Here is a 27772-nt window from a genome sequence, read left to right as displayed (position 1 = left end):
CCAACTATATTACGCGTGTATCGGCCTCAGATCAGTAATTTCTTCATACCGGGCCCATAACAGGTGGCGCCTTAAACAAAGTGCACCCTCCGAATGCATTTGCATTTAAACGCACGTCAAAGATAAGGGCCGTTAGGATGAGGAAGAATAAGACTGAGACGGAAATGCAGCAGGGGAATTATAATAGAAGTGAAGCTGTGCGCGAGGAATATAAAGCAGCACTGCCCTTGCTGCAGTGAGACACCAAGGTGGCTGCAGTACAAGACCAGGGGATATCTTCAGCCACAGCTAAACTGGTGGTGTGCCTTATGATTAATCTTACTGTAATTCAGCTTGGTGACCATTGCACTTCACCATTAATCTCATGCCATGTTTGGCACTAATTTAACGAAGTATCAGTCCACAGGGATGCATTGTGTTTTGCTTGTGTTACAGTCAAACTACAACTGCACACGCACACACACACACATACCACTGCACTAATGTTCATAAAATCCTACTGTACTGTGCGCACTATTTTCAGTGTTGCTAAATATACATGTATAATAACGTGAACCTTAATATAACAAAAACCTTAAGTGTACCAGAAAAACAGCATGAAAAGACATGCTAAATGCTTAATTAACTTAACATGTAAGTGATAATTTGCCACAGAAAATCCAGCTTGGAGCTCTTAGCCTATTAGCCTACAGTACCCTGTATGCAGAGAAGATTTAAGGGCATAGAGGTTTTTGTTCTCGACAAATCTGCTAGCAGTACTGTGACTGCTTATCAGAAACACCATTTAATTAGATTCATTTTTCATGAAGGAGAGGACAGTATCAAGTTTTTTTTTTCCCTTTTTTTTCTAAAACCATAGACTGAAATAACGTGTGCCACTTCCAAATCAGTGCTCTCGTTTAAACCCCTCTTGAAACTTACTGTCAAACGTACCACTTACTTGAAACAACGCAGCACCTCTGTTGGGTATCTCAGAGAGAAAACGTCAGTGCTCATATCTACCACCGTTGCACTGAGGCGAATCGAAGAAAACAAAAAGTCATTAAGGGATTTTCTTCACTTGTCAAGCCCTCCGCATAGCCCGGATTAATGAGCGCAAGCCAAGCAACTTTTGTTTACCTGGTGTGACAGATCCGAAGAGGATAAAACACTGCCTGCATTACCACCTGTCAACTTGTCAAACCAATAAGAAAAAAAAGGACAATAAGTTGTTGCGGCTCACTCCTAATCTTGTTTTGCTAAAAATAATTACATTTGCGCTATTACACCTTGATTTATTCTTTTATGTTTTTCACGTGCCTGATTAAGTTGCAAAAGCTATGCCCAGTGACTGAATATGTTGACATGTAATCATAACATTTCTTCTCGAAATAGGTTCAAAGGAAATGCACAAAGTAGGGGGGCCTTGTTTGTATTTTGTTCGTAAACACGTGTTTTCTTTGACCGGGGATAAGTATAAAAAGTTATTGCGACAGTTGGGTATTATCTCTACTTTTGAACAGTGATGGTACAGCTACCTCCCAGTACCCAGCCACCCACCCCTTCTACACAGGATGACAGTCATTACCCATGACCCACCTCTCAGAATGCCAAGCAGAGGGGCAGAATTTGTCCCTTTAAAATATTCCTGGAATTGGCTAGGTACAGATCCCATAACCCATCTCAAGTCAAGTCACTGAAAGATTTTACAGTGTCTATCTTTACATAAAGTCAGAATCTTGGTATTGCCAAGAATCTTGGTACTTAAATTGTCCCTTTTTTGTCTTCAGGCATGGACAAAGTGCATGTTTAAAATGAGCAGTAAATGTGGTAATCAGCGTAGGGCAAAGTAATAGTAGCTAGATCTGGATGCAGGTCTATGCATACACACATGATTCAGGGATTCATGTCTAGGGTGGCTGGACATAGATTTGATGGAGCGATTCTTCCCCAGCATTACACCAAGATTGGCTGCAAGCTGTCAAAACAATCATCGGAAGATAAACTACATGTAGGGTCATGTTGGTACTTTGGTTGTCACCATGCTCATTACAGTATGTTTGTTAGGGATTAAAGCACTAGCAACACTGCCAGATCCAATGCTCCAACAGAAGAGAGGGCATTTATCTCACGTAAGCCTAAAAAAGGTTATAATAAATAATAAAAAAATTATATGTAAATATCCGTCATTTAAAAAAAATCTTCCATCATGGGCATGGCGTACTTTAAACTCCGATTTTAAAATGAATGACTCTGTTGATGAACGCAGAACAATCTCCAAAGCTGCAGAGTTTTATCTTTCCACTACATGCATAATGTATCCACCCTAAGTGAGACGCTTGAACTCGGCCCCTTGAGCAGGTAAAGGGGAAGGAGCTAACTGCTGATCTGCAGTTCTGCCATCCATTACGGGAGAGCCGACAACGTGGGCTGCCTGTGGGGACAATTTAGAGAGACCATGCTCGGTACAATTAAATAAACTGTCCCACTGTCCCTTGCTGAGCAATGGCCTACCGCATTAAAAGAAAAAAAAAAAAAAACTCTCCTCTTGGTCATGCGCTAAATCAACCCTTTCCCTCGTTCTCTCCCTAACGATTAACCTGGCCGCGACGCTCGTTTAAAGTGTTTACGGTCCCGTGTGTGTCTCCGTCGCGCCGTTGAGACCCAGCGCAGTTGATGGCTGCTCCGCACGTTCTAACCTCGAGATGGAGACGGGATCAATTATGTTCGAGTTTCACAAGGGCCTTTTGTAGGCCGGAGTCAATTACTTTGATCCTCTTCTCATTGCGTGGAAAATGAATCACAAGAACCGCTGTGGCTAAAATACACTGACCACAAAAAACCCTTCATTAAAAATTAATGTCAATTCATTGGCTGTCGTCCACCTTATGGCACTGTTTTTTCACTGTGTCTGTGGTTCTGTGTGGAATAATACAAGTACGTAAAGGCATGTAACTAGTTAATTTAAGTGGAACCAGAATTTATTTTGAATATTGGGATTTTTAGCCCGGAAGTGTTAAAGACATCAAGAAACTGTTGCACACAGTTGCGGCTTAATTGATCCTGACATACTTCACAATTACCTCTCTCTGTCTGTATATATATATAATTTTTTATTTTTTTCAGTTATTACCCTTTGCCTTCAATAGCGGCTCTAACATTCAGACAAACAACTACCTAATCAGAATTAAAATGCTTAAATCAGATATTTCGGATGAAATTTGATATAAGATAATTCAATTGCACGAGGAAGGGGAAAATCAAAGGTTAAAAAAGTTTAAAAAGCAGGAGATTATTGATAGATGCAGAGAAATTGGGACTCCTAACAGCCATTCAAGAACTGGTGGACACCAGAACTATCACATCATAGAGACAATACTTAAAGATTTTATCTTTGGTAGGAAAAATCAAGCTCCACTCTTTCTTTATATTTGAAGAAATCCACAGGTGTTACTGTCAATCCATCCACTGTGAGAAGACAGCTCAATGTTCTGGATCTAAAAAGATTTGATATTGTACATGATTGTGGAGGTTTTTGCAGAATTTTGTGTTAAATACCTGTTTTCTGCATTATTTTCTTGCACTTAATGTCTGTTGTAGACTAAAAAGTAAATAAAAGAAAAGGTGGTCTCTCAATTTTGCAAACTGTAACCGCCCGTAAGTATCTGAAAAGCAACACAATTTTCAGCTTTAAATTGATGGTATTTACCATCCATATCGGTCGATCCGTACAGAAATTACAGCCCTCTTTGTAGGTAGTGCCATTTAAATGTAAAAGAACAAAATGATTATCTATTCCGAACAATATTAGGTAGGACACTCCAGATTTGTAGCCCAAGGAAGTTCAGTTCTGAATGTGGCTGCAGGTTCTTTGGGATAATTAGTAATTAGCCATAGCCTCACCCAGGAAGGAATGATTTCAACTGGCAGGGTATCCTCATCCTCCCTACCTAATAAATCTACTCACTATTGGTCAGTCAGGTTCCTGCTATCTGCCAACTTCAGCTGCGTAAATTACATTTGTCACAAAGATGAGATAATGCCTAGTTACGCTCTGACTGCAATTATTAAAATACACACTATTTAGTATGAGCAAAAATACTGACATAGAAAGTTATAATAGAGCTCTCGCACAAACTTAAAAGTTTGTAAAAAGGCATTTCCAGCCGCATTTTAGTGAATCGTGAGATAAGTGTTTAAGTAATCAGGCAGTGTGCCTAACATGCATTCTGCTATACCATCTGCATAGTGGCCTCCCCAAAGCTCTCTGGATCCAAGGACTGAAATTTGCCCAGAACTTCCCATGAATCTGAAATGCTATAAGCTGGAGCAGTAATCACGCATCATCGCATAAGGGAGCCCAACCATCTGCAGGCTTCACGGTGTCTTTTCATCCGCTGGTTTTACATCTCCCGGGTGGTACCAGAGCACTGGGTTTGGATTTAGTTACTTAAAATGTTGATCAGTTAGGAATTGAGTGCTTTGGCTCAGCTGCATTGCAAAACTTCCCTGCATAAAGCCCAAACGTACAACAGCCATGACTGGTGATGACATATCCTTATGAATAGATTCCAGTTTTCTTGGCATGGACAGGACTAGAGACAGTAGTCATTAAAAAGAGCATCGGCTCTCTCTCATTTGCATCAGATTAACCCGTAATCTCCCCTGGGTCCACTACATTACTGTCTACATATGGGTGATGATTGTCCAAATGCGTTGTTATGTTGGCCACATGCGAGTTCACAAATCCTTGTTTAATCTGCTGACCACGTTGTATATTTGACCTGATCACGGACTGAAATCCAAATATCGCATTTGTTTCTGTTTCCCGTGACTCAATATTTTGCTCACTAATGCCTTATGAGGTAACCCTTAATTTGAATTTAATTGGCTTTTCGGAATAGCCATCTGGTTGGCATTACAGCAATGCTTATACAGTACTGCCTTGTACAACCCATCGTAGATTGGAACAAACAGTCAGGTTCATTTTCCGCCATCAGATACTGCATGTTCAATTTCAATAATCGTAAATATTTCTTCATAAATCTGGCAAAGTATCAAAAGGAACATTGAATTTCCCAATCCTTCTGACCAGTTACAGTGGCATGACTGTCTTTCAAAGCCTCTGGTGCTGTTTGACATACAGTATACTTGCCTGCCAAAACACCTGTAAACTGGTGTGATAGAGAGGAGACAATGGCACATCACTGTCTGTGTGTGGGTATCCACCTCACTGAATCAGGATGTGCAAAGCTAATGCATAAAATAGTGATATTTCTGATCTGGCTGCCCTCTCTTTTTCTGCTGCTCAGACCAGGTGTGGAGAATGTGAGTATGCTGATTTGGCACCCTTTAGTGTGGGGATATGTAATGTTTCTGTCTGACCTTTGCCTCTTATTTCTCCTCTGGATGGCCTTTAAGTGACAGATACCCTCCTTGATAATGAGGGGCTCTCTTCAGCTGAGTGTCCAAAGCCATGCAGGTGCTGAGGGGTTTCGGCTATGAGTTGTGTTAAATGCCCTGAACAACGTAGATGCACACATAAGCAAAGGCATATAGACACTCTCTCTCTCACACAGCCACAAATGTACACTTGCATGCACACAAGTGTGCACACAGACACACACACTTAAATGTAGGCTCAAATTCATTTTTAATATTAGCTGGGTCTGATTACAAAAATTCTCACATATTCCATTGTTTTTGATTTTCTGAAATGTTTTTTTTTTTTTAAGAAATATATGTAATATCCCACTTCTCCTCCTTCATTGACCCCAACACCTCTTCCAGAGGTCCAGAAACTTTCCATTTTGATTGGCTCTTCACTTATTCTAAACATAAAATTCAATTTCAATTGAAATGTAAATTTGAATATATATATATATATATTTCCCCAGCTCACTGTGTGCTTATGAATTATTTTTGAATGTTTCCTATGTAAATTTGGCTGTGGATCTGAGCCATATTAAATACATGACAAAAGAAAATCCCCACTATCAAAGAGGGATTATCTATCAGCTTTGTAGCAACATGATCACATGTCTGCAGCCCTACATATATTTACTGTAATTAAATTATAATTAATAGTATAACAGAGCCGTATGCTACAGTAATGTGTAAATGCGGGGTATGTATTAATCCAAAAGTATTACCCTACTGGACACCATTTAACCAGGGTTGCTAATGGGCTGCATTTTTGTTTTTGTGAAGTCCATTTACAGTCATAATGTGTAGTAATGACGAAAGTAGACCACCCGGTAAAAAGAAAAGTTAAATTCTAAAATAAATGTTGGCATTAAGGATAATGATGCCATTTATCTAACCAATGGCGTTTCTTTTGATCAATATGTTTTTCTTTTCATTCACCGCTCATGAATAGGATGTCTGTTTCAATTGCTATTGGACCATATATCAGAAATGTTAATGTCCTAATCAGTTTTAGTTTACTGATACTGTGAACCATTCCATAATGACTTTTTGATAAAGATGGATTGTATGAAATTTAGTCTCCCCCAACAGATAGATGAAGGACTGCGTACTGTAGCTTGTTGATTAATGACCCGATATGTATATGTTGGTTGGTTTATTAGCTGTGTGCAAAAGAAGTGCTGAGCCATAAACTAATATTGCAGTTTAAGAAATGAAGAAGAAATATTGCCATTGGATGATATATCTTTTTATGAGCCTGCAGTTTTACAGCAAAAAAAGAAAATCAGCACAAATCAGTTTTTTTTTTTTTGATGATGATGATGATGATGATTGGGACATTTATAGTTTAGTATGACAATGTTGTACTTTGTGAACAACAACAACATATATATATATATATATAAACTAATGCAAATGCAAAGGCTGACATAAGACAAAGCAATTCTATTACACGTGACTTGAAGCTTGATGTCTGAAAATGACACTAGCTGCAGATGGAACCCTATGTCTCTACGCTCTTGGTGCATTGATGTTTTCCTTTTTCAGAACTGAACCCTTTATAATTTCCCTTGACTTTATGTCAGAGCTGTGATATGAGACATACAGTAAGTGGTCTAAACTAGAACTGTGCGGTCATTATTTTTTATTGGAACTTCCGAGAAACTTTAAGTGCGTGCAAATCACAAACTGCCCCATTGCTTATTCTCCACCAGTTTTTCCCTTTGATTGTGCTTTCTACTCTGAAATGAAGTAAGACACACATTGGGGAGAGGTGAAATTAAATAAAAGAATATATTTACACAGGGTGACAGGTTTAGAGGTGGGTGAATGCAATTTGGAATTAGCTGATCCTTCATTGACCCCCTGGGCCCTCTAAGCAATTGGATTGAGCAGTCTGAAATACCACTGAATGCACATTTACATTAGCCTTTTGCACCTTATGCTAAACAAAGTGATAAACACTGCAGAATTTATTTATTTATTATTATTTATTTGTTTTTGGCCCAGCGTATGTATAACCTCTATCAAAACCTATCCCCTTGTTTGGCATCTGATCATGATGCAACAGACCGACACTCATTATCTCACTCTGGTCTTGCTTGGTTGCAGAATAGTAGCAACACCGTCCCACTGCAAAATAGACAGAGAAACATCTTGTGCTTCCTTGAACAGTTTTACTAGTTCAGTGAGGGAGTTTTTGTGGGGGAAAAATCATAACACCAATGGTGAGTGCAAAACTAAATGTATTTTAATTATTTTTTATCTGTTGTAATGACCAGCATTAACCAAATATATATTTTTTTTGTTCCCAGACTGGTTCAAGTTTGCACTAATAATCAAAATCCACAGTGGGTACGGTGATTTAGGTACTTGAATTAATTTATTTATTAATTGCAAATTTATATATATATATATATATTATATCTGCTTCATTCCAGCCAAAAAAAACAGATTTGCATTTATCATGTCTTTTCCTTATTAGTATTAAATGGTGAGGTGATAGCAGCAAGGCTTTTACTGTACTCTTACAGTTCTGAATATTGGACGGGGCTGGAAAGTGATCCCTGGCATTTACTTAATGGAGACCATTGCTCAGAGAATAGCCACAATGCATGACATTACACACAGGCAGGTCTGGACAGAATGCTTTAGCAGGCGTGGGGTTTAGTTCCATCTTAAAACCACGAAGTGATCTCAATATTAATATTTCAATATTAAAGATTTTGTTGAACTCACACACAGCTAGGGACACCAGATGTCAGAAAAGCCAAATCATGCTTCAAGTTTACTTATTTATTTATTTGAAGTAAAGACATAAAAATTGTCTGCTGTTGGCCTTTTTTTCAATTTTGGAAATAACAGTGAGAATGATCAAAATGAAAGGGGCTAACAGGCAGAGATACAGGGGAGTGGTAAGACAAACTACACAGTGTTTTCCAAATGGTGTCTGGCTATCGATAGCCATCAAATGTTCTTTCAGTGGCATCTGATCAGAACTGTTTCCAACACAATTCAATCTGTGTTATTAATGCAGTGCACTCAACTAGCAAACGATTCCTACACCCCATCACTGCTACGAATATGAAATATAGACAGACACACACACGTACACAGAGAGTGAGAGAGAGCGAGAAAGAGCGAGGGAGAGCTTCTTGGCTAGTATTCTTTGAAATCTCCACAGCTCCTACTCAGATTCAGCCCTGGAGCTTTGAGCAGTGCGGCGTACGTGCCCAGCACCTCACCTCACATGCCCAACACACTCCGGCACACAGCCCTGCACCCGCAGCCATTAGCAGGCCAGTTACGGCCTTTTGGAGGAGCGGGCTGGATGCATTTACCACCTTAATCATTCGGCCTTCATCTGTATTCAGGACCCGCAGCTATTCCAAGGCTGGGGATAATGGGGAGATGTGACTGGGAGGGAAGACTGCGCTCGAGGATCTCTGGCCATCCCCACCCTGAATAGACCTGTAGAATGAAAGCACTGCTAAGAGCGATGGTCTCAGAACAGCGAAACTGATCATTATCTATCACCAGGCTCAGCTTCAGCAGAGTGCAAGGGCACATTCTCTCTCTCTCTTTTTTTCTCTCTCTCTCCTGCGGGTTGCTGAGTGCGTGATAGGAGAAAGAAGGAGCTCACCTTTCTAAAAACAGGGCGAGGTTGGGCACGATTTCACACAGAGCGTATATTATGGCAAACACACCCTCCCTCCCCCATCGACAGCAAGTGCCGGCCTTCATCACTGACTTGTTCGTAGAGTGATACCTTTTGTCGGGGGTGTGTGGTGCGGGGGGTGGAGGTGGGGGGGGGGGGGGTGGGCTGGCATTATGTACGGTTCCTGTATATTCATGGGAGTGGAAATGATTTCATGAGTGTACACAAACACCCCTTACTTCTCTGAAAATGGCCTGTTACCCTTAAGGCTGTTGTTCGTATAATGGTGGCATCTCATTTGTGTATTCATTGTGGATCTGGGCAGGGTCATTTGTGCTGTATGTTTCCCACAGCTTGTTATGATGATTTATTTGAATATAATTGAAACTTGAAACATGTGGCAAATGGAATGAAAGCTATGGTATTAACATTAATTATTTGCTTATAAGTGAATTTGGTTCACTTTAGTCAGTTATTTACAATGCAGTTGCTCCACTATTTAGGATTCACTAACCTTCACTCTATCACCGTTATTTTAAGGATATATCTCCTAGCTTATATCACATAAGCTATATACTGAATGTATATCATGGCTGATTCCAATTACAGGATTCTACTTCGAACAAGCAGGTTGTTTTTTTTTTTTTTTTACGTAACAGAATGTCTTATCTGCTTCTGAAATTCTAATGATTTTGTCAATGTTACTAGCTAACGTGCTAACGTGAGAAACACTGAAAACAGCACACTGGTAATGACTTGCTAGCTGGCTGCCTGCCTACCAAAAAGTAAATCTCTTTACTTCCAGCATCAATAGTGTATGATAAGGAAGATAAATTATGTAGTAAATATACACACCTGAAATTCATATATATTTTTAAGGAACAGCATGATAACTATATGCAGTTACAACAATAGAGCCTTGAAAAGTTTTTTTTTTAAATTTAGTCTTTAACATTTCAATAAAAATATTCAAAAATAATTTCAATTGTTATTATTTCATGATACATTCATATTTATATCTAACACTGATGCAACAGTCACCACTGGTAATTGAAACCAATGCTCTAGAACAATGATTTATAATTTGGAAAAAAAAACCTAGTCTCCAAAGGGTTAAAGAAACTCTAATTTGAATAATTCCAGTCCAATTTTTATTTCAGCACACACTTCCTTTCACTCCTCAGTCCAGCCAATTGCGCACCTTAGCACATTTTTTGCATTGAAGGCAAATTTGGGTCCCAGTTCAACACGAGGAATTGGGGTGATTTCTGTTTTCACATTTCACATAACAATGACACCCTGTTTCGCAGCATAATTTTCATATTCTGTCCATGCTACCTGTACTCTTCGCATATTCCGATCACAATTTGTAAAGTTACGGTGAAGCAGCAATGTCTAGTGGCTGTGAGGAGGACTGCGCCTAGAGATTTAAAGACTGTTCGAACAGTTAATATATGCTGTTCATCGACTTGAGCACTCCTTTTTAATAATGGGCCCAAGCTTTTCTGCAAACAGACGCAACTTTTTTCCCCGCTGAGCGGGAGCTGATGGATTTTCTTGTGTGCATGAAGTTCTGTGATCCTGGCCTGGTAATGAATGGCTTTATTCTGTGGATTACAATCGTTGGCCTAATGGAATTTTTAATTAAGATCGTTCGATATTCCCCTCGCAATTAATGAGGGGACGAGCCTTTTTTTTTTTCTTCTACAATTGGATAAATACTGACATTAACAAATTAAATGGTTTGCGGTTTCCAGAACAGATAGATAGATAGATAGACAAATGAATAAATAAATAAATAAACAAACACATTATCAAAAACAGTTCTCCTTAACACTGATGATGTTAACTTAGCTGGGAAGTTGATGACTTCTCTTTGCTTCCGGGACTTCACCCCAAATACCTGGGAACGTGTCCAGTCCAGGTTATCGCAGTGCATTCTGTTTACATAATGCACAAATAGTGAGAGAGAGTATCATAATCTCTTTAGCTAAAGAGATTCACTTTATTCAAATGCCGTGTAATGAACATGTGCACCTGAGCAGACCCGCGTATATCATCATAGAAATTAACAACCCCTCTATGAACTGTATGCTCATATCAAATGTTGATCCTTAAAGTAGCCTTACAGTCTGAAGACTATTAATATTAATTATTAGCAGAATTCAGCACCTGTCTGAGTTTTCCAGTGTGTGCTAGAACAGAAAATACGCAATGAAAGAAAATGACACAATAAGCTTTTTATTGTTGAAATTACATAAAACAAATTGATTTTACAAGAAAAAATACACAATCTACAATTCAGAAAATCACCATTTATGGGTAAATGTATGTTCCCTGTTCAGAACAATTAGACAGGTATGTGGAGTTGAATAAGGACGTACTGTAAATGGAGTTTAGTTTACACCAGTTTACTGTACAGCCCAGTGAATGTAAATCCTTTAAATTCAGTAATGTATTTATTTATGTATTTATTAATGGACTTTTGTGTATTAAACTCATATGACCCTTCCATCTCCCCACCAGCTTCACACGGACCTGGACAAGGGCGACAGCATTGTGAAATACACCCTCTCTGGTGAGGGAGTCGGCTCCATTTTCACCATCGACCAGACGACGGGGGACATCCACGCCGTGCAGAGCCTGGACAGAGAGATGAAGCCTTTCTACACGCTCCGCGCCCAAGCCGTGGACCTGCGCTCCGGCAGGCCCCTGGAACCCGAGTCCGAGTTCATCATCAAGGTCCAGGACATTAACGACAACGAGCCCAGGTTCCTGGATGGGCCGTACGCTGCTAGTGTCCCCGAGATGTCTCCAGTAGGTAGGGTCCTGTTTTTTAAACGGGTGACTTTGAGAGTGTGACTTATACACTGGAATTTATGGTAAAATTATGGATTGCAGTCATTGGCAGCTCTGATGTACTCTTTTTCTGACAAATTACTCGAATTCAAGTGTTGCTTGTTTTTAATTAGCAGCGGAAAAACTATTTTGCTCATTTTCTCGACTGTTTTGGCTTTTTAAAAACTTTCTATTAATTTAAGTCACACAATTAATTTGCACACGACAGAATATACGAGTATTTATTGCTATTCTTTATTTACTTTAATCTGCGCCATACTGAGGGGATTTCCATTATCACTGTGGGGACCCCAAAAAAGTTGTGTGTTAATTTAGCTCTCAAAGTATTTATATTCAAAAAGGAGATGATTTAGCTTTTTTTGCTGCGTAGATAACATGGCCTCTTAGAATCTATTTCAAAATACAAACCATATCCATCTACGGCATATCCATCTCTCCATTATGCAACTCTGTGTGATATCCCTGCATGGAGAGGCACTTTAACAAAGCAAAGACTAATAGTACCTTATTCACAGGCTGAATGAAATATCAGTTTCCCCGCGGACAGATAAAAATAAAGGATCTCACTGCTGGGCGGTGACCTGGCTAGGCCAATGCTGAACAGAAGACAAGGTGACTTTCAGTGCTTCTCCTGAAAGTTATCACATTTAAGCTCGGCATCATGCTCATTTAGGTTAAGCGGAATATTTTCTCTAAGTGCATCTGGCCCATTTCTGGTACTGCTTTCCCTTCCAGCTTCATTAAACAGCTGCTTTGAGTCTCTACCAGCCTGCACTTTCCCCCCTTAATTTTGAAAAACATTACTTAAATGTCATTGTAAAATACAGATTGTGCAGACAGCGGTCTCAACTAACATTGGTAAGCATTTCCTGAACCTTGTTATTAAATGGGATTATAAGGGATATAATTTAAAATGACGGTAATGCTGTTGTGCATGTGCTGTTGCATAAATCTGCTTGCATGCAGCCGTTAAGTTGAAAAGATGCCTTAGGACTTTTATTTATTTATTTAGTTTCATTTTATTTTGCCATTCTTTTACAAATCACAGTGGACCCAGGTCCTGCTTATTGTCACAAGCTGGGGCCATTATTATGATTATCATTATTTCATAACTGTAAGTAATTCAGTTTTCACCAGCCTGCCCTGCTTAACAACTTTGCCTCAGATCACAGAATATAATCACATCTAATGAGGCTGAGATCACTGGGGGCAAGCTTGCTACTGGATCGTGTGATGACTGGAGGCTTTGATGATGTTGTTCATGGTATTTTGCAGTGGGCTGTAAGGAAGTGAAATATGTGTGCATTTAATAGACCTGCAGATCATCCAGGGGTAATTTCAGCAGGTATAAAGATAGCTTTCTTAGTAACAATAGCCTCCAACCAACAATCAGCAGACTATCTCCAGTGAAAAGAATGCTGTATTTCTTTCTTACAGACATTTTCTCTCTGTCTGTCTGTATCTCTCCCCCTCTCTCTTTCTCTCTCCCTCTGCCCCTCTCTGTTCTTTAGAGCACATTTCATAAATTGAAAATTTGATGAATTTTCATGCAAATAATGTATGTGTGTTGCCAAAGCTTTTCCATTTAAAAAAAATATATATTTAAGGAAATCCAAAATATAACAGACCATTTAAATAGAGGTGCATTACAAAAAGGATATTGTTGATGCAATTTATCTCTCTCTCACTTGCCCTCCATCCCTCCCTCCCTCACCTCACAAACACACCCACACACTCGTCAATGCCGTCTTTGTTCACAGTTCTAAAATACTAGTTTGTGGCGACAAGGCCTTTCAGACTGAAGGATATGGCCTTTAGCTCCACTATAGTCCCTTCATCCCTGTCTCAAAACCGCTGTCCCCAACTGGTTCCATGCGCTGGGGCTCATTTAGCTCTTCCAGTCTGTATCCCATTACTCACTGCTTTTCAGATTTCGTTTCAATTACATTAATGTTCGTATGACTGCAACGGTCATTTTAGGCCGCGCTGAAGCACTAGACCTAATCATTTGTTCATCACCTTTACAAATTGTCTACAGAAGGCAAAACAAAGAAATAGCATTGATCTTTAGCATGCACTGGGTGAACTGCTGTAAGTGGTGGAAGTTATTTTTTCTTCCAGATGTAGTCACTGTGGAAGTTCAGTGTCTGCCTGTGAAATATGTTGATGCCTAGCATGTGTCCTGTTAACAAGCTTGTCAACACAGCGCTGATGGGCGGCTATGCAAATCACTAGAACGCACTGGCAAACATCTGTGGTCCAAGCTGCAGGATCCCACACAGAGAATTGGATTTTTTTTTTTCCTTCTCCGTCTGCAGTAATTTCATTTCTCATGTACCGTACAGTAGCTCCATGTGTTATCACAGGCCAGTATAATATGAGCAATAGATCTGAATCTAAAGCCATTACAATGATGGAAAAAAGGTTGCCGGGGGCTTTTGGTTCCTGGTTATCAGTAGCACAACCTACTCATTGCATTTTCACATTGCACTGCCGGGCTTCACCATGGTAGTTGCCTACTGTTATTCGGGGTTGGTAGCTGACACCCCTCCAGGCCCACCGAATCATCCCCCAGAAGTAAATTACAATTTTTTTGGAAAAGAAATGGGGCATCCAGGTGGCTAATAAGGTTCTTGGTAGTAATGCATCCCATGGTCAGGTCACTGAAGGCTGACCATGCCAGTGCTGATTGTGGCTGGCAGCCCCGTTGGGCAGCACAGAATTGGCGGTATTGCTACTCAGGGAGGCGGGTTAGTCTCATCACGCAAGAGCGCCTCCTCTGGTGCACGCGTTAAATGTGCTCCTCTGAACTGGGGCCGGTCGCTGGTGTAGTTGGGTGAAAAGAAGTGGGGTGGCTGGCAGTACGCACGCGAAAGCGGAAAGAATCGCAGAAGGACGTTGCAGTGATGAGATGGCCTCATGTACATGACTGAGGGTTCCAAGTTGGAATATAAAAAGCAGTGGCCTTTTTCAACTTTTTCTTTTTTTTGATGGTGTGGTGCTTATAGAAAATTAAATTCCATGCATGTAAAAAGCAACTGAGTTTTAAAAGGATCGATTGATTTCCTGTATTCAAAAATGTTTGGATTTGTTGTGCATATTCCATAGTAAAAGTCAGTGGCGATTCTATAATGCGGGGCGCTGGGGCGCCGCCCCCCTAAATGCGAAATAATTATAAAATAAAAATTGTTTACTCATACAATGTGCCTGGTAGTCTGTCAGATTCATTAAAATTGGTTCCAAAATCAAATTGTATTTGGTTAATTTCTGTGTGGGCGCCGGCCAAATGAGTGTGTATTTAAGTCTTTCAACTTTTGGCAAGCAGGTGACCTGAGGCTGCTCTCTAAATGGTTGCTTCAGATTTTCCACGGGGCGCAGCTCTCTGCGCCCCAGACACTCCTACTTTTATTGGAAGCGAATTGGTATTGTTTTTATGTTTTTTGATCTAATGTGATTGGACAATTCTCTACGCTATCTTTCATGTTCACGCCCACCATTAATATAACTACAGATGCGCGACTGTCACTCCTGCTCCTTAGCTAGCTGAAACTAGCTGGTACTTTCAGGAGATGGCAACTTCAAGTAGAACTGCGGAAATCAAAGAAAATTTGGTTATTTCCTTACAAAAACGCCCTTTCACAAGGCGTTCACTGGAAGAAAAAAAGAGGATAAAGGAGCTTGGACCGGACCGACCCATTTTACAAATTCAGCAGCAGGCATGTGATCGAGGACGAGCATACACCCGGAACGGGCTCTTGTTATGACAAACGGAGTTGGCTAGCTGGATGTGGTGTAAGTAATGCCTTTTATTGCTTTCCCTGTTTGCTATTTCAAAGTGTCGGCACCAAAGCGTTGTGGACAACGACGGGGGTACAAGACCTATAACATCTTTCTGAAAAATGCAAACGGCACGAAAGTAGCCGCAGCCGTCTAGACAATAGTATGAGGCCCTGTCCACACGTATACGGATTTTTCTGAAAACATAGTTTTTTCCCGATCCATTAAAAAAAAAATCCTATGCACACGACCGGCGTTTTAAAAAATATCTCCGTCCACAGGAGAACATTTTTATCACCAGCTGCCACTGGTAAAAGTGTCAAAGGTTAAAATTCATTACATTTCATTTTCAAATTATCTCCTATTCTCTCCCGACTTAGATCACCAAATTTGCATGTTCTTGTGCATCACTGCAAGTTCTGTAAATTTTTAAGATAAGCTACAAGCACTGACAAGCTACAAGCTTATTATGTTATGTTGATGTTATGTGGTAATGTTGTTATTATTCTGATATTCAGTTATCAATATGTTGGGACCAAATTACACTCTACAACTTTACGAGAACAGGATGACATTAGAGCCATGTTCAATTTAAACATCTTGAGTTTTTTTTTACATCTATTTTTTTAATAATTTATTTTTAACTTGGGCAAAAGAGTCCCCCACAGTGAAAAAATAATATGTCATAAAGAATTGCATGCTTCTCTCACAATATTGTGTATCCCTGAAGCGGTGGGCAAACTGGAACACCTTTACACTTTACTCTTTACTCATGACTGATGCGTGAAGAGAACGCGTGGTGAGACTGATGATCACTGACCCAAATACTGATTAACTTGAGAACTTCTGACTTCCTGTAAACATCGCAGTGTAAAAAATAAAAAAAAATGGGTGGCTGTGGTGGTTTATCATGCAGTTCATTCATAGGTTGGCAGGGGGAGCTAGTGAAGGAAAGTAGGATAGCAAGAGGTGAGCTGGAGATTGTAGAGAAAGAAGGATATGTATGGAAGGACAATGGATGCATTGCTCCTGCTGAGAATGAAATGCCCTTGTTCCCATTAAAGAGTCATTAACTGAGGCACAACTGTGCTTTATACTCTATGTGTTCTGCTGTCCAGTGCATATTTCATTTTATTTATTTATTATTTGATGGACACCATTTTATTAGTTCATTTTCAGAGAGTATTCACAGGGGACAGCCCCAGTCATAGAGCACTGATATTGTGAATGATGTCTGCACATTGATTGAACGGCTGCTGTTTAATGGGTGACATTAAAAGGCATATTCTAATCATAATGGTGTTCATTAATTTATCTATTGACTTTAATTATGCCTAAATGGGCTGGCTTTCCAGACTTACAGTGGTGTTGTTGACAGAGCACAGTTGTTCATTCCAAATACAATTTAATCACTTGTTATACTATTGATACCTTAAATTTATTTATTTTATTTTTTGTTTATTTATTAATTAATTTATTGAATTGGTATCTGTCAATGAAGACCTTGTTTCTGATCGCATTCTGACAGCGATTTACGCAACATGTTTATTATTGGAAAAGTAAGCGTGCATCTTCTTCTCATGGCTTCATGAACATTTAAAAAGTATATTAAAAAGTGATTGCACAAGGTCTTTTGAAAGTACTTTGAAAGAAACTGACCAAAGTTACGGAGCAGCTCTTCAAAGACTATACCAAAAACAACAGTACCTTGGAGAATGTATCTGAAAATGGCTAATCCTGTAAAGTAAAAACTGCATGTGAGTCTTGCATGCTGTTTTCAAACTGGAACTCTTACAAACAAGCCTGTCTTGTAGAGGAATGTTTAATTTATTCAAAATCACTTTTGGCTTGCCATCACATCATTACTTCTGATTCTGTTAAGATACGCATGTAACAATTCCCCCATGGCTGCACAAACATTGTATAACTCAGACTCTTCAAACCATGTTGATTTTTGCTTTTGCTTTTTTTAAAAGATTTTCCTCTTTTGCTCAAACAAATTATTTGATCAACTTCATGATGTCTGTTCAGTGGAAAATTTAGCATCTCAGAAATGTGCTGAGAGGAATGCCAATCTTTTAAGAAGATTGAGGCTTTGGCCTCTTTCTTCTGTTTAATACAATTTTAACAGTTGGTGAAGGCAGACTTTGTTGTAGAAGAGATTGCCCATTACAGTCTATTTAGAGTACGTATTTTTGTGTTTACTGGTAAGCTTTATAAACTGTGACAGGTCAAACTGCATGCCCGCAGATTCGATTCAATTTACCATGTTTTTGAAATGATGATGCTCAGTCAAAGTGGCAAGGCTAATCTCGTAAACTACCTAAACTGCCTAAATTGACTTACACGTTCATTTAAAAGGGAAGATTTGAATTAAGGGGATAAAATCAAATCCTGATTGATTGTTACCATCTCCTTTAACTAAATGTTTGTAGGGGAAATCTGTTCCATCAAGGTCCTTCTTAATTAAAGTGATAGAGCTAAAGGTGTTAATGTCCAAAACTGTCAAGTGCACTTCAAATAGTATATACGACATTGAGAACAACACACTAGGATGTCTGTCTGTCACTGGAACATACTTATCCCTTACTGAAATAGAATATACCAAAAATATATTGAAATTAGATATATGAATGTATACTGCTACACTTGACAGTAAATGGGAAAATCATTTCTGCTTTCAGATTTTCCAGTGCTGCAATGCCGTGAAATGTATTTAGGATTGCATTTTAGAAATATTTACAATATATTTCAGTACATTGCATTTTGGCAAGGGAGGCACTGATTCAGTGCAGTTGACGAGTCACATGAAGTGGCTCACTGTTAAAACTGCTCTTCTGTGCTATGCAGGTACATACGTCATGCAAGTGACTGCCACTGATGCAGATGACCCCACCTATGGCAACAGTGCACGTATCGTATACAGCATCTTACATGGACAGCCATACTTCTCTGTTGATCCTAAGACAGGTAAGCACATTACTGCTGTGTGACGATTGGATATTTGAAGCGATATTTAATAAAGGGTTCTGTAACTGCAACAGAAATTGATGTCAGATCAAGGAAAACTATGACTGGAACCTTCTGTAACAAATTCAAGTAAGTTGTGTCCTTAGCTGTGTCTTAAATAAATCATGAATGCAATTACATAGTCCTTGGAAATTGGTTGCTAACTAAATATGTAAATTTGTAACACAATTATATTCAGAGCACTGTAGCTCCTACAAACTGTATGACCATCTGATACACTATATGACCAAAATTATCTGGACATCCCTTGGTCTGGCGGGCTGTTTTTCATGGTTTGGGCTAGGCCCCTTAGTTTCAGTAAAGGCAAATCTTAATGGTACAGCACACAATGAGATTCTAGACAATCCTGTGCTTCCCCAACAGTTTGGGGAAGGCCCATTCCATGGTTTCAGCATGACAATGCCCCCAGGCACACAGCAAGGTCCATATAGAAATTGTTTTGTTCAGAACGGAGTGGAAGAACTTGAATGGCCAGCACAGAGCCCTGACCTCAACCCCACCCAACACCTTTGGGATCAATTGAAAAGCCAGCTGCGAGCCAGGCCTAATCGCTCAATCAGTGCACGACCTCACTCATGATCTTCTGGCTGAATGGAAGCAAATCCCTGCAGCAATCCTCCAGCATCTTGTATAAAGCCTTCCCAGAAGAGTGGATGTTGTTATAGTAGCAAAGGGTGGACCAACTCCATATTAATGCCCGTAATTTTGGATGAGATGTTAGATGTCTGGTGTCCACATACTCTTGGCCATGTAGTGTATATGTGCATTAAAGTGTATCTGTTGGTCACGGTGTTATGAGCCCTGTCTAAAAAAAAAAATTGCTTTTGAGCATGAGTAAAATATATTTTTAAGCTTACAGTTTGGTGTCTGCAGTATGCTCTTGTTTTTGTTGCTCTCTCCCAGGGCGTGCAATTATGGCACTTTATCCACCCATGATGGCTTAGTACATTTCTCTGGATTAGAACATCCGTCTAATAAATAATAATAATGACGATAATAATGATGATCTACGACTACACAGTGCAGTTAGGCTGCTCCGTTAAAACAGGATTAAAGCTTGTGTAAATGACTACCAGAGTCATTAACAACACAGATTGATCTCTCAGCAAGAGCCCAGTGCTCTAAAACTCCACGTTATATTGCTCCCATTTTACAGGTAGACTTCATAATATGGCTGGGGCCCAGCAGGATTAAAAATAAATAAATAACGCATGAAATTCAGGAGCTCTTACGCCTTGTTGCACTGCTCCTATTTTCAGCCCGCAGATTCATATCAACAGCACTTGCCCCCAGCACTCGCCCGAAACAGTAGTCAATATGCTAACACCCCGGGCAAAATAATTCATTTTTTCAGGGGAATCTGTGGAGTTAAGAGAGATGTAAGCAGTTTATAAAATGCCATCGCACAACTAGTACTACACTGCACAAAAACGGCATCACATATAGCGTGTCCTGATACACAGATGTGATACAATGAGTGGCAGAAGCCTGAAAAAAGAGATATATAGAAAATACATTTATAAAATGTGAATTTGTAAAATAAAATAAATAAATGAAATGAATTAAAAATAACCTGAAATTGGAAAATGAGATTTTCTTTGCATGGGGAAGGACGGGATAAAACAAGGGAGGAAAACAAAAGAAATGCCATTCTTCACCTTGAGCCATGGCTTTGTCCCCCAGCAGAGGAAAAAAAAGAAAACAGATGAGAATTTTGTCAAAACAAAAAAAAAATCTTTTCACTGTGGCACACAGAGAACTGATGATCTTGGTGAGATCAAATCTGACATGCTTGAAAGCGCACAATAAATGTGCAGCATAAGAGCATAGCTGGGAGATCAGTGCTGCTTGGAGCTCTTTTTGAAGGATCCTGTTTTGTCCCTTTCTCAATATTTGCAAGGAAGATCCATAGGCTGGATCTTTCCATGAAAACATGTGCTCTCTTGGGGGGTGGAAGCGTGATATCTGACTATTTGTTTACTGAATATCAATGATCTCGCTCCTTTCTGCAGCCCTGTGTGTGCGCCTCTTAATGATTGCACTTCTCAAATCTTAATTCCTGGATAATTTACACATTACCATTTTCATCAAAGTCGACAGGCTGTCTAATAAGATGTAACACTGCCTTTCTCTGCCCCCCCCCCCTTTATTTTCTCTCTCTCATGTCCGCTTTGACCCAACTATAAGGAGTGATCCGGACAGCTCTGCCAAACATGGACAGAGAAGTGAAGGAAATCTACCAGGTTCTCATCCAAGCCAAGGACATGGGGGGGCAGCTGGGGGGCCTGGCAGGGACGACCACCGTCAACATCACCCTTAGCGACCTCAACGACAACCCACCCAGGTTCTCAAAAAGTACGTCTGTGTTAAAACAGCCTTTGTTTGTTGTGTGTGTGTGCATGTGGGTGTGTGTGTATGTGAGTCAAGGGTGGGGCTGTCCTGAGATTCCTTGATGATCTTACAATATTAATTCAGATTTAGTTGGGATCAGTTCTTAAGAGCAAGATTCAGTCTCTTTCCTGAACACATCAGACAATGAACAAGAATGGAATAACACACACTGTTGGGACCTCAGGGGGAGTTTTACACAGGCATTTAATTTAAGGCTGAGAAAAATGTGGTCCTTAAATGGTCTTGGATTTCTTGAAGGCAACTTTCATGAACAGTTTGTGTTTTTCCATAATCCACTCTGATGCAGTGGGAAATCAGAATCATGTTATGTAAATATCAATGTAACTGCACGCTTAGTTACCATGGCTAATATGCAATACACCATTAGGCAAATAGTAAGTCAGGACTCCTGAAGCTTATAAAAAAGCTTCCTTTTTTAAAGTCACCATGCCCTTATGCTGGGCCTTTAACTTCCTTGAAAACTTGTTCTTTTGTTCTTTTAAATCTTTAATGTTTCTTCACTTATAAACAGTGCTGTCAATATATGTTGACAACTATATCTATATTTAAATCTTACCAAGTTCGAGTTGAGGTAGCATCAAAATATTTTATCTGAGAGTGAGTTTAATATATACAAACACTATGCAGTGAAGTCCAGTATAATGCACAGGATCAAATGTTATTTCAATTTCAGTTTGATTTCAGTAAACATATCACATTCAATTGGAATTTTAAATGGTACAAGTAAAAAAAAGTTAAAAAAAAAAAAATAAAATAAATAAATAAAAGTTCATCTATGTCACATAAACTGAGGCACGGTTACTGTTTTACATTAGCTCTCCGACCTAATTTGTTGGCTGTTGTTTTCTTTTCTGTGTGCTTTAGCCTTACTTTTCACACTCGCCCATCTCAACCAAAAAATATCTGGACATCTAGCTGAATTGAAACTATCAGAGTGTCCAACATCCAAATGAGCTGACCTGACATCATGCGATCTGAATTCACTCTACAGTACAGATGGGCTTCTCTTTATCTCCTTAGGTCTTCAGAACCCGTAATCCCGATTCCATTTAGCTGTTTATATGTTGTGTCAGCCCTTTTGCACAGGAATGCTTATACTGTGCTTGTTAGTGATTGCAGTACAACGGGCAGTGCTGCTTGGTCTAGGTCATACCATCAGGTTAAGGAGTATTGAGGATACTGTTTCCCTTCAGTAATGGTCAGTATTTTACTCATCACTTAACACCTCGCCGAAATGCAATTATAAGCGCATAAATAAGCAAACCCCTGGGAAAGCACTTATTGTAATTTATGAAATGTGCCCCATGTAAATTAGCATTTGGAATTAGCATTAGCGTTTATTATACAAATGGATAGAGCATCCACCCAAGCATTTGCTTTGATACTGGCATTCTTACCATGGATTTGATGTTAATAAATTGGCTTCCCCATTTTTACTGAAAATTGGCTTTTCACTTTTCTGTGTAAGTTGGTGAAATAGCATTCTTATTACCGAGGAAAACAGTCATGGAAATCAGACATTTTAGGAAAGCAGATCCTGAAACAGAGGACTGGAAAGCTACTCCTTGTAAGACAATAAAGACTTGTAGGAATTTTATGGCCAATGCAATGAATTGTGGGAAAGGCGGTCCATGAAAGGCTGAAACAGTGAGAGTTGTGAAGGGATAATCCTCACAGGACAAAAGCATAGAGAACTGTGGGAAAAGTGGTCCTTATTTGGTCTTAACGCACATCCTTGTGCCTCGTTTGTCATATGACAGGTATATTTCACCTTAGAGTTCCAGAATCGTCACCTGTGGGGTCAGCCGTGGGTAGAATCAAAGCGCATGACCTAGACACCGGGAAAAATGCAGAGGTGGAGTACTACATAGTGCCCGGAGATGGGGGCCACATGTTTGACATCGTCACTAACGAACACCAGGAAGGGATTGTCCTCCTTAAAAAGGTATGATTATGCACCAGCCTCTGCATGCTCTTCTTGTACTCTTTCACACGGTTTTATATTGCTGCATTGCTGTTGTGATGGTCTTATTTTCGGAAGTGTCCCATCGCTGCAAAATCCTTTTTCCACTGTTGCATGCTCGCCTTTCAAAATCCTAGCCCTTTATTTGCAAATTCTTTCTTCAGAAATTATTCACAGACACATAAATTTACAGTTTGCATCATTTGTTCTCAAAATAATGAACAATAACACTAGCAGTGTGTAGTGAATAATGCAGACCTTCCTGAAACTGCTGACAGTCATTGGCTTGGATTCAATCAATGGCTATTTTCTTTCTTCACAAACCCAGTTTGGCATGTTTAGCAATTACCAAAACTAATTTAAACCATTGTGGCTGCACTTCCATTTTCAAAAAGCAAAGGACAAGTGTTGACTTAATCTCCCCTCCACAGTAAAAAGGAGTGAATGTTCTTTTCAGCGCCAAACAAGTGCAAAATTTAACTTTAAGGCAAGATATCATGCAGACATACATACCCCCACTGACCATCCAACCATCCATTATATTTTACCCTGAAGGTGTGTTACAGCTAAAACAAATAACAATGCCGAACTGGAAAAATATTAAAAAAGACTCATTCCTGTCCAAAGTTACACAGGTATCACAGCAAACATAGCTTTAGTCCTTGAAGACAAAAAGACAAATGTAGACATTCTGCAAAAAAATACAAAGAAATAAATTTACACAACCAAATGAGATTTGCTGCCTCTTAACCGGATGTGACAGCCATAAATCTCGAGACTTTCTCTGAAAATCTGGTGTCTTCAGATAAATGGCAGTACTGTTGTGCTGATTCACCGATAAAAGCTTTTGAAATATGTTTGAGTGCTGGGCTCCCGTGGGTAGCATGGAGGCTACATTTGTTTGTTTATTTATTTATTTATTTATTTATTTTTACGCGAAAGCTGGTTTACTCCAACATGGTGCAGCACTTAATTCCTATTTTTGCTTTCCTTCAGGATAGCATCAAATTGTCATAAAGAATATTTTATCGAAAGCGGCACTTTTAGGTGTTATTAGAGAGCAATTTCATGCTTTTTTTTTTTTTTTTAATCATGGACTGTGATACTGCATATGGATCAAAAGTATTTCAAAAATTAAACTTAGGTCATAAAAGGAGACAAGAAGCAGTGCAATTTTAAATGAATTTTGTCCTTTTGAGACTGTCTTTAATTAGCTATATTATAAAGTATTAAATCTATTTTAAGATGTGCTTCTCAGAACACAAAAAATAATTCATCTAAAGATAAACCAGCCCTTAAAAATGAACCTCTTTGGAACAGTGTTTTTTTATTTTTGCTCCTGAAACTAAACATATTAAACATGCAATGTCAAAAGCTGAAATGCTGTACTGTACTCAGACTGAATCAGGAAAAAGGAAACATAATAAATAAAAAAAGAATAAATCATCATTCATACCTCATTTTATGAGAAAAGCAAACATTTGATACATGATATAAGTAAACTGGGAAGGAATTATCTCTTTATTTTGTTCCAGGTACACAGTAAAATGTTCAGTGTTAAATCAACTCGTGCAGAGTGCTTATGGTCCCAGTTAGACCCATATGTTTGAGTTGAATTAACAATGGACATTTTATTGTGTATGCCCACTTGATTTAGAATGGCACTTTTTGAGCCAGTGCAAGTACCTGCACTCCTTTTTTCATCTGAGATGAGGTTAAATGTTGCAGTGCAAAAGGGGATGCTCTCATTTGAAATGATCTGCTTCTTCAAACATACTGTATGCCATGACTCGTAGCAGTTTGATTGGCTGGGATAGGGGGGGTGGGGGGTACAGTGATGTGCTTTAACGACATATTCATACATTAATCCTTAAATATGATTTAGAATATAGATGTGTGTGCCACTTTTTCTATGCTGATCACATTTCTTTCATTACAGTTGATTACTGAATTTTTTTTCAACTTTTCAAAGAGTCTGTGAGCCAGGCCTTAGCAAGTTCTTACATTGCAAAGCTTTGCTCCAAGTTTGGCAGTCCTCAGAGACCTCCAGGTGACTTGTCAGACTCCTTATATTGAGGGGGGAGATTGGGGCGGGAGGCAGGTAGTTTTCCAACCCTCCCTGCCTGGTATTCCCCAGTCGGGGGGGATTGGGAAGAGGCTTTGGTAAAATTTGCTGAGGTGGTGATCCATGGTTCTGCTTGGTCTATGGCCTGGCAAAGCTTTGTAGTGTGGTAAGGGGATCTAACAAAGCACTGGGCTCAGAGGATTATTATCTGTTTCCCACTACGCTGATAGAGAGACTCTCTCAGAACCAGTGAATTGGGGGGGCGGGGGGGGGCACAGGTAGGTAAGGTCTCTGGGTGGGGAGGAGGGGGGGGTGGGGGTGGTGTGGGAAGATGTACCTGTAAATAAAAGTCAGCTGGAATACTAACATAAGAAGAAAAAAGTGGAGTTGGCATTTCAGAAACCTGATCCAGGTTAGATTTGTCCATGTCTGTTGCTGTCTCTATATCCCACCCATTACCATTTTGTTTTGCTGAGACGGACAGAGGCATTGCCTTATCAGTGAAAAAAATGCTATCACTGCATTACACTGCTTGCATGTTTCAGCATTGGTCAGCATGACATTTGATACAGATATTGCCTGAAGCGGCATTCTTTAATGCAGTGTAAAGTGTAAATTCTGTTTTAAAGTAGCCTGGTTTAGCCTTTGGAAGCTTGTGACCCAAAATGATGAGCCGTAAGATGCCTGCCTTACACAACATGGTGCCATGCATGGTTGCATCAGCTGAAAGCATCACGGTGCAAACCTGTCAAATAACTACTGTCTTTCACAAAGGAAAAAAAAAACGAATTTCTACTTGTGCAGTCAATTACATGAGAGCATGTCCTTTCCCCTTACGAGTAACACAATGGAAAATAAATAAAAGAGACTTTTTGTGGCGTGGCTAATATATACAGAGCTCCCCAAGCGATATTCTGTGATCCACTGTGGAAGGAACCAATGGTTTGCCAGGCGCTGACTGATTTGGAAAAGTCAAGGCAATTGGTCTTGTTTGACTGATGTCCCATTCGCCTGGCTAACCATCAAAGGAGCGCTGCTCTGTTTCCGGCTCAGGAAACTGGGTCTGATTCCGGCGGATTCACGGCACCTCACCGCCAGTAGCGGCCGGCAGGGGAGAGGCCCGGCGGTGCGGTGGGCCGCGGTGCGGTGGAGGACTGAGGCGAAGCAGAGCGCGGGAGGGCGAAGCAGAGCGCGGGAGGGCGAAGCAGAGCGCAGGAGGGCGAAGCAGAGCGCAGGAGGGCGAAAGCGAAGCGCGGGAGGGCGAAAGCGAAGCGCGGGAGGGCGAAAGCGGCGCACTCCTACGTTACCGCTCCGGTCCGCGCCCCCCCCGGCCCCCCACCCCCCGCGTCGCAGAGACAGGGAGTTATTTCGGGACCTTTGTAAGGGAAGCAGACGAAGGAGGAGGCAGCCGGTGGCGGAGACAGGAGGAACTCCAGCGACGGCGGGAGGCCAGCCTCAGAGAAATAACACCCCGACAGGCAGAGCCGCGCTGCTCAGCGGGGGGCGGGATAGGCGACGGCGCCGATGCATTAGAGTATCCCGGCAACGGCTCGGGGGCGGGGGCTGGGGGTGGGGGTGGCACGGGGTTCTGGAGGTGGGGACCATCTGTACAGATTTTCTCTAAGCTGCTGGTTCACTGCCACCAGTAACACAAATAGGTGTCCTTTTGTTTCTGTCAATCACCCCCAATAACCCCCCAGCACTCTGCCAAAGCCCTGCCTATGGTAACAGCAAGAGACAGTGCCTCTGCTTGTCCTAATGAGGGAAGGAGCTGGGGGCGGAATTAAACGCCTGTTTCCAGATACACGCCGCGCTGAAGTTCGCCCTCAGGCGACCGCTTTTCTGTTTTACATTAAACTGCACTTATTTAGCAGGATGCTCACATCCAAGGCGACCTACGGCACAGCGCGTGCGGCGAGATCAGACGAACAGGGGCTGCAGGGCTGCCCATCCTGCTGGGACACTGATCCGGGTTGTAGGACCGGGACGCAGGGTCCGGTGCCCAATCCAGATCGTGCAGTTCACACTTTCTGGGGCATTATCAAAGTGAGGGGAGAGCAGGAGAGCTCGTGCTTGGCTTTTATTTTACAAATTGGCGGTTGCCATGACAAGACTGTCCTGGACATTCCAAATAGGGAGAAAAGAATAAGTTGTATCTTATCTGATGACCCCAGTTCATAATGAAATTAATTTAGACTTGTTTTGCAACAGCCCTAGGCGCTAGCAGTGGAGTTTCTGTTTAACAGTCCATGAAGTCTGAATCCTGGTGTTGTGGTTTTATATAAAAATGCAGTTCATTTGTACAATATAAATTTTTAATCACTATAACAATCACAAATCCTATTTTGGTTCAAAGTCTAAAATATGTCATTAATGAAATACACCAAATATTCTGGAAAATATTAAATTGGGAACACAATGAAACAAACATACAAACAAACACTTTGCATTTCTGAATTAGTAATTTTTATTGCAAATTCAGGTATTGGCTTGTAAGCTCTTTGAGGTGGTAGGCTGAAGCAGTTATCCAAATAATAATCAGATTGAAGGTTTAATAAAACAAACACACAAATAAACAAACATTTAAACTAAATTATTAAAG

At 40.2% G+C, this 27772-nt stretch overlaps 1 protein-coding gene across 3 annotated transcripts in view; it reads left to right on the top strand.

The window, feature by feature from the left end:
- The window catches only part of LOC135260861 (cadherin-12-like), an 87039-nt gene that overhangs the window by 39752 nt on the left and 19515 nt on the right, over window positions 1–27772 (top strand). For all 3 annotated transcript variants that reach the window (XM_064346507.1, XM_064346510.1, XM_064346509.1), the window contains exons 3-6: window positions 11591–11885; window positions 18551–18670; window positions 20918–21085; window positions 22903–23087. In XM_064346507.1, coding sequence (XP_064202577.1) covers window positions 11591–11885; window positions 18551–18670; window positions 20918–21085; window positions 22903–23087 — 768 coding nt within the window. The remainder of the gene's footprint in view (window positions 1–11590; window positions 11886–18550; window positions 18671–20917; window positions 21086–22902; window positions 23088–27772) is intronic.

This window comes from Anguilla rostrata, chromosome 8, assembly GCF_018555375.3.
Source record: "Anguilla rostrata isolate EN2019 chromosome 8, ASM1855537v3, whole genome shotgun sequence".
Taxonomy (NCBI): domain Eukaryota; kingdom Metazoa; phylum Chordata; class Actinopteri; order Anguilliformes; family Anguillidae; genus Anguilla; species Anguilla rostrata.
The sequence above is the reverse complement of the archived record's forward strand: the minus strand, read 5'-3'. Positions and strand labels throughout refer to the sequence as shown.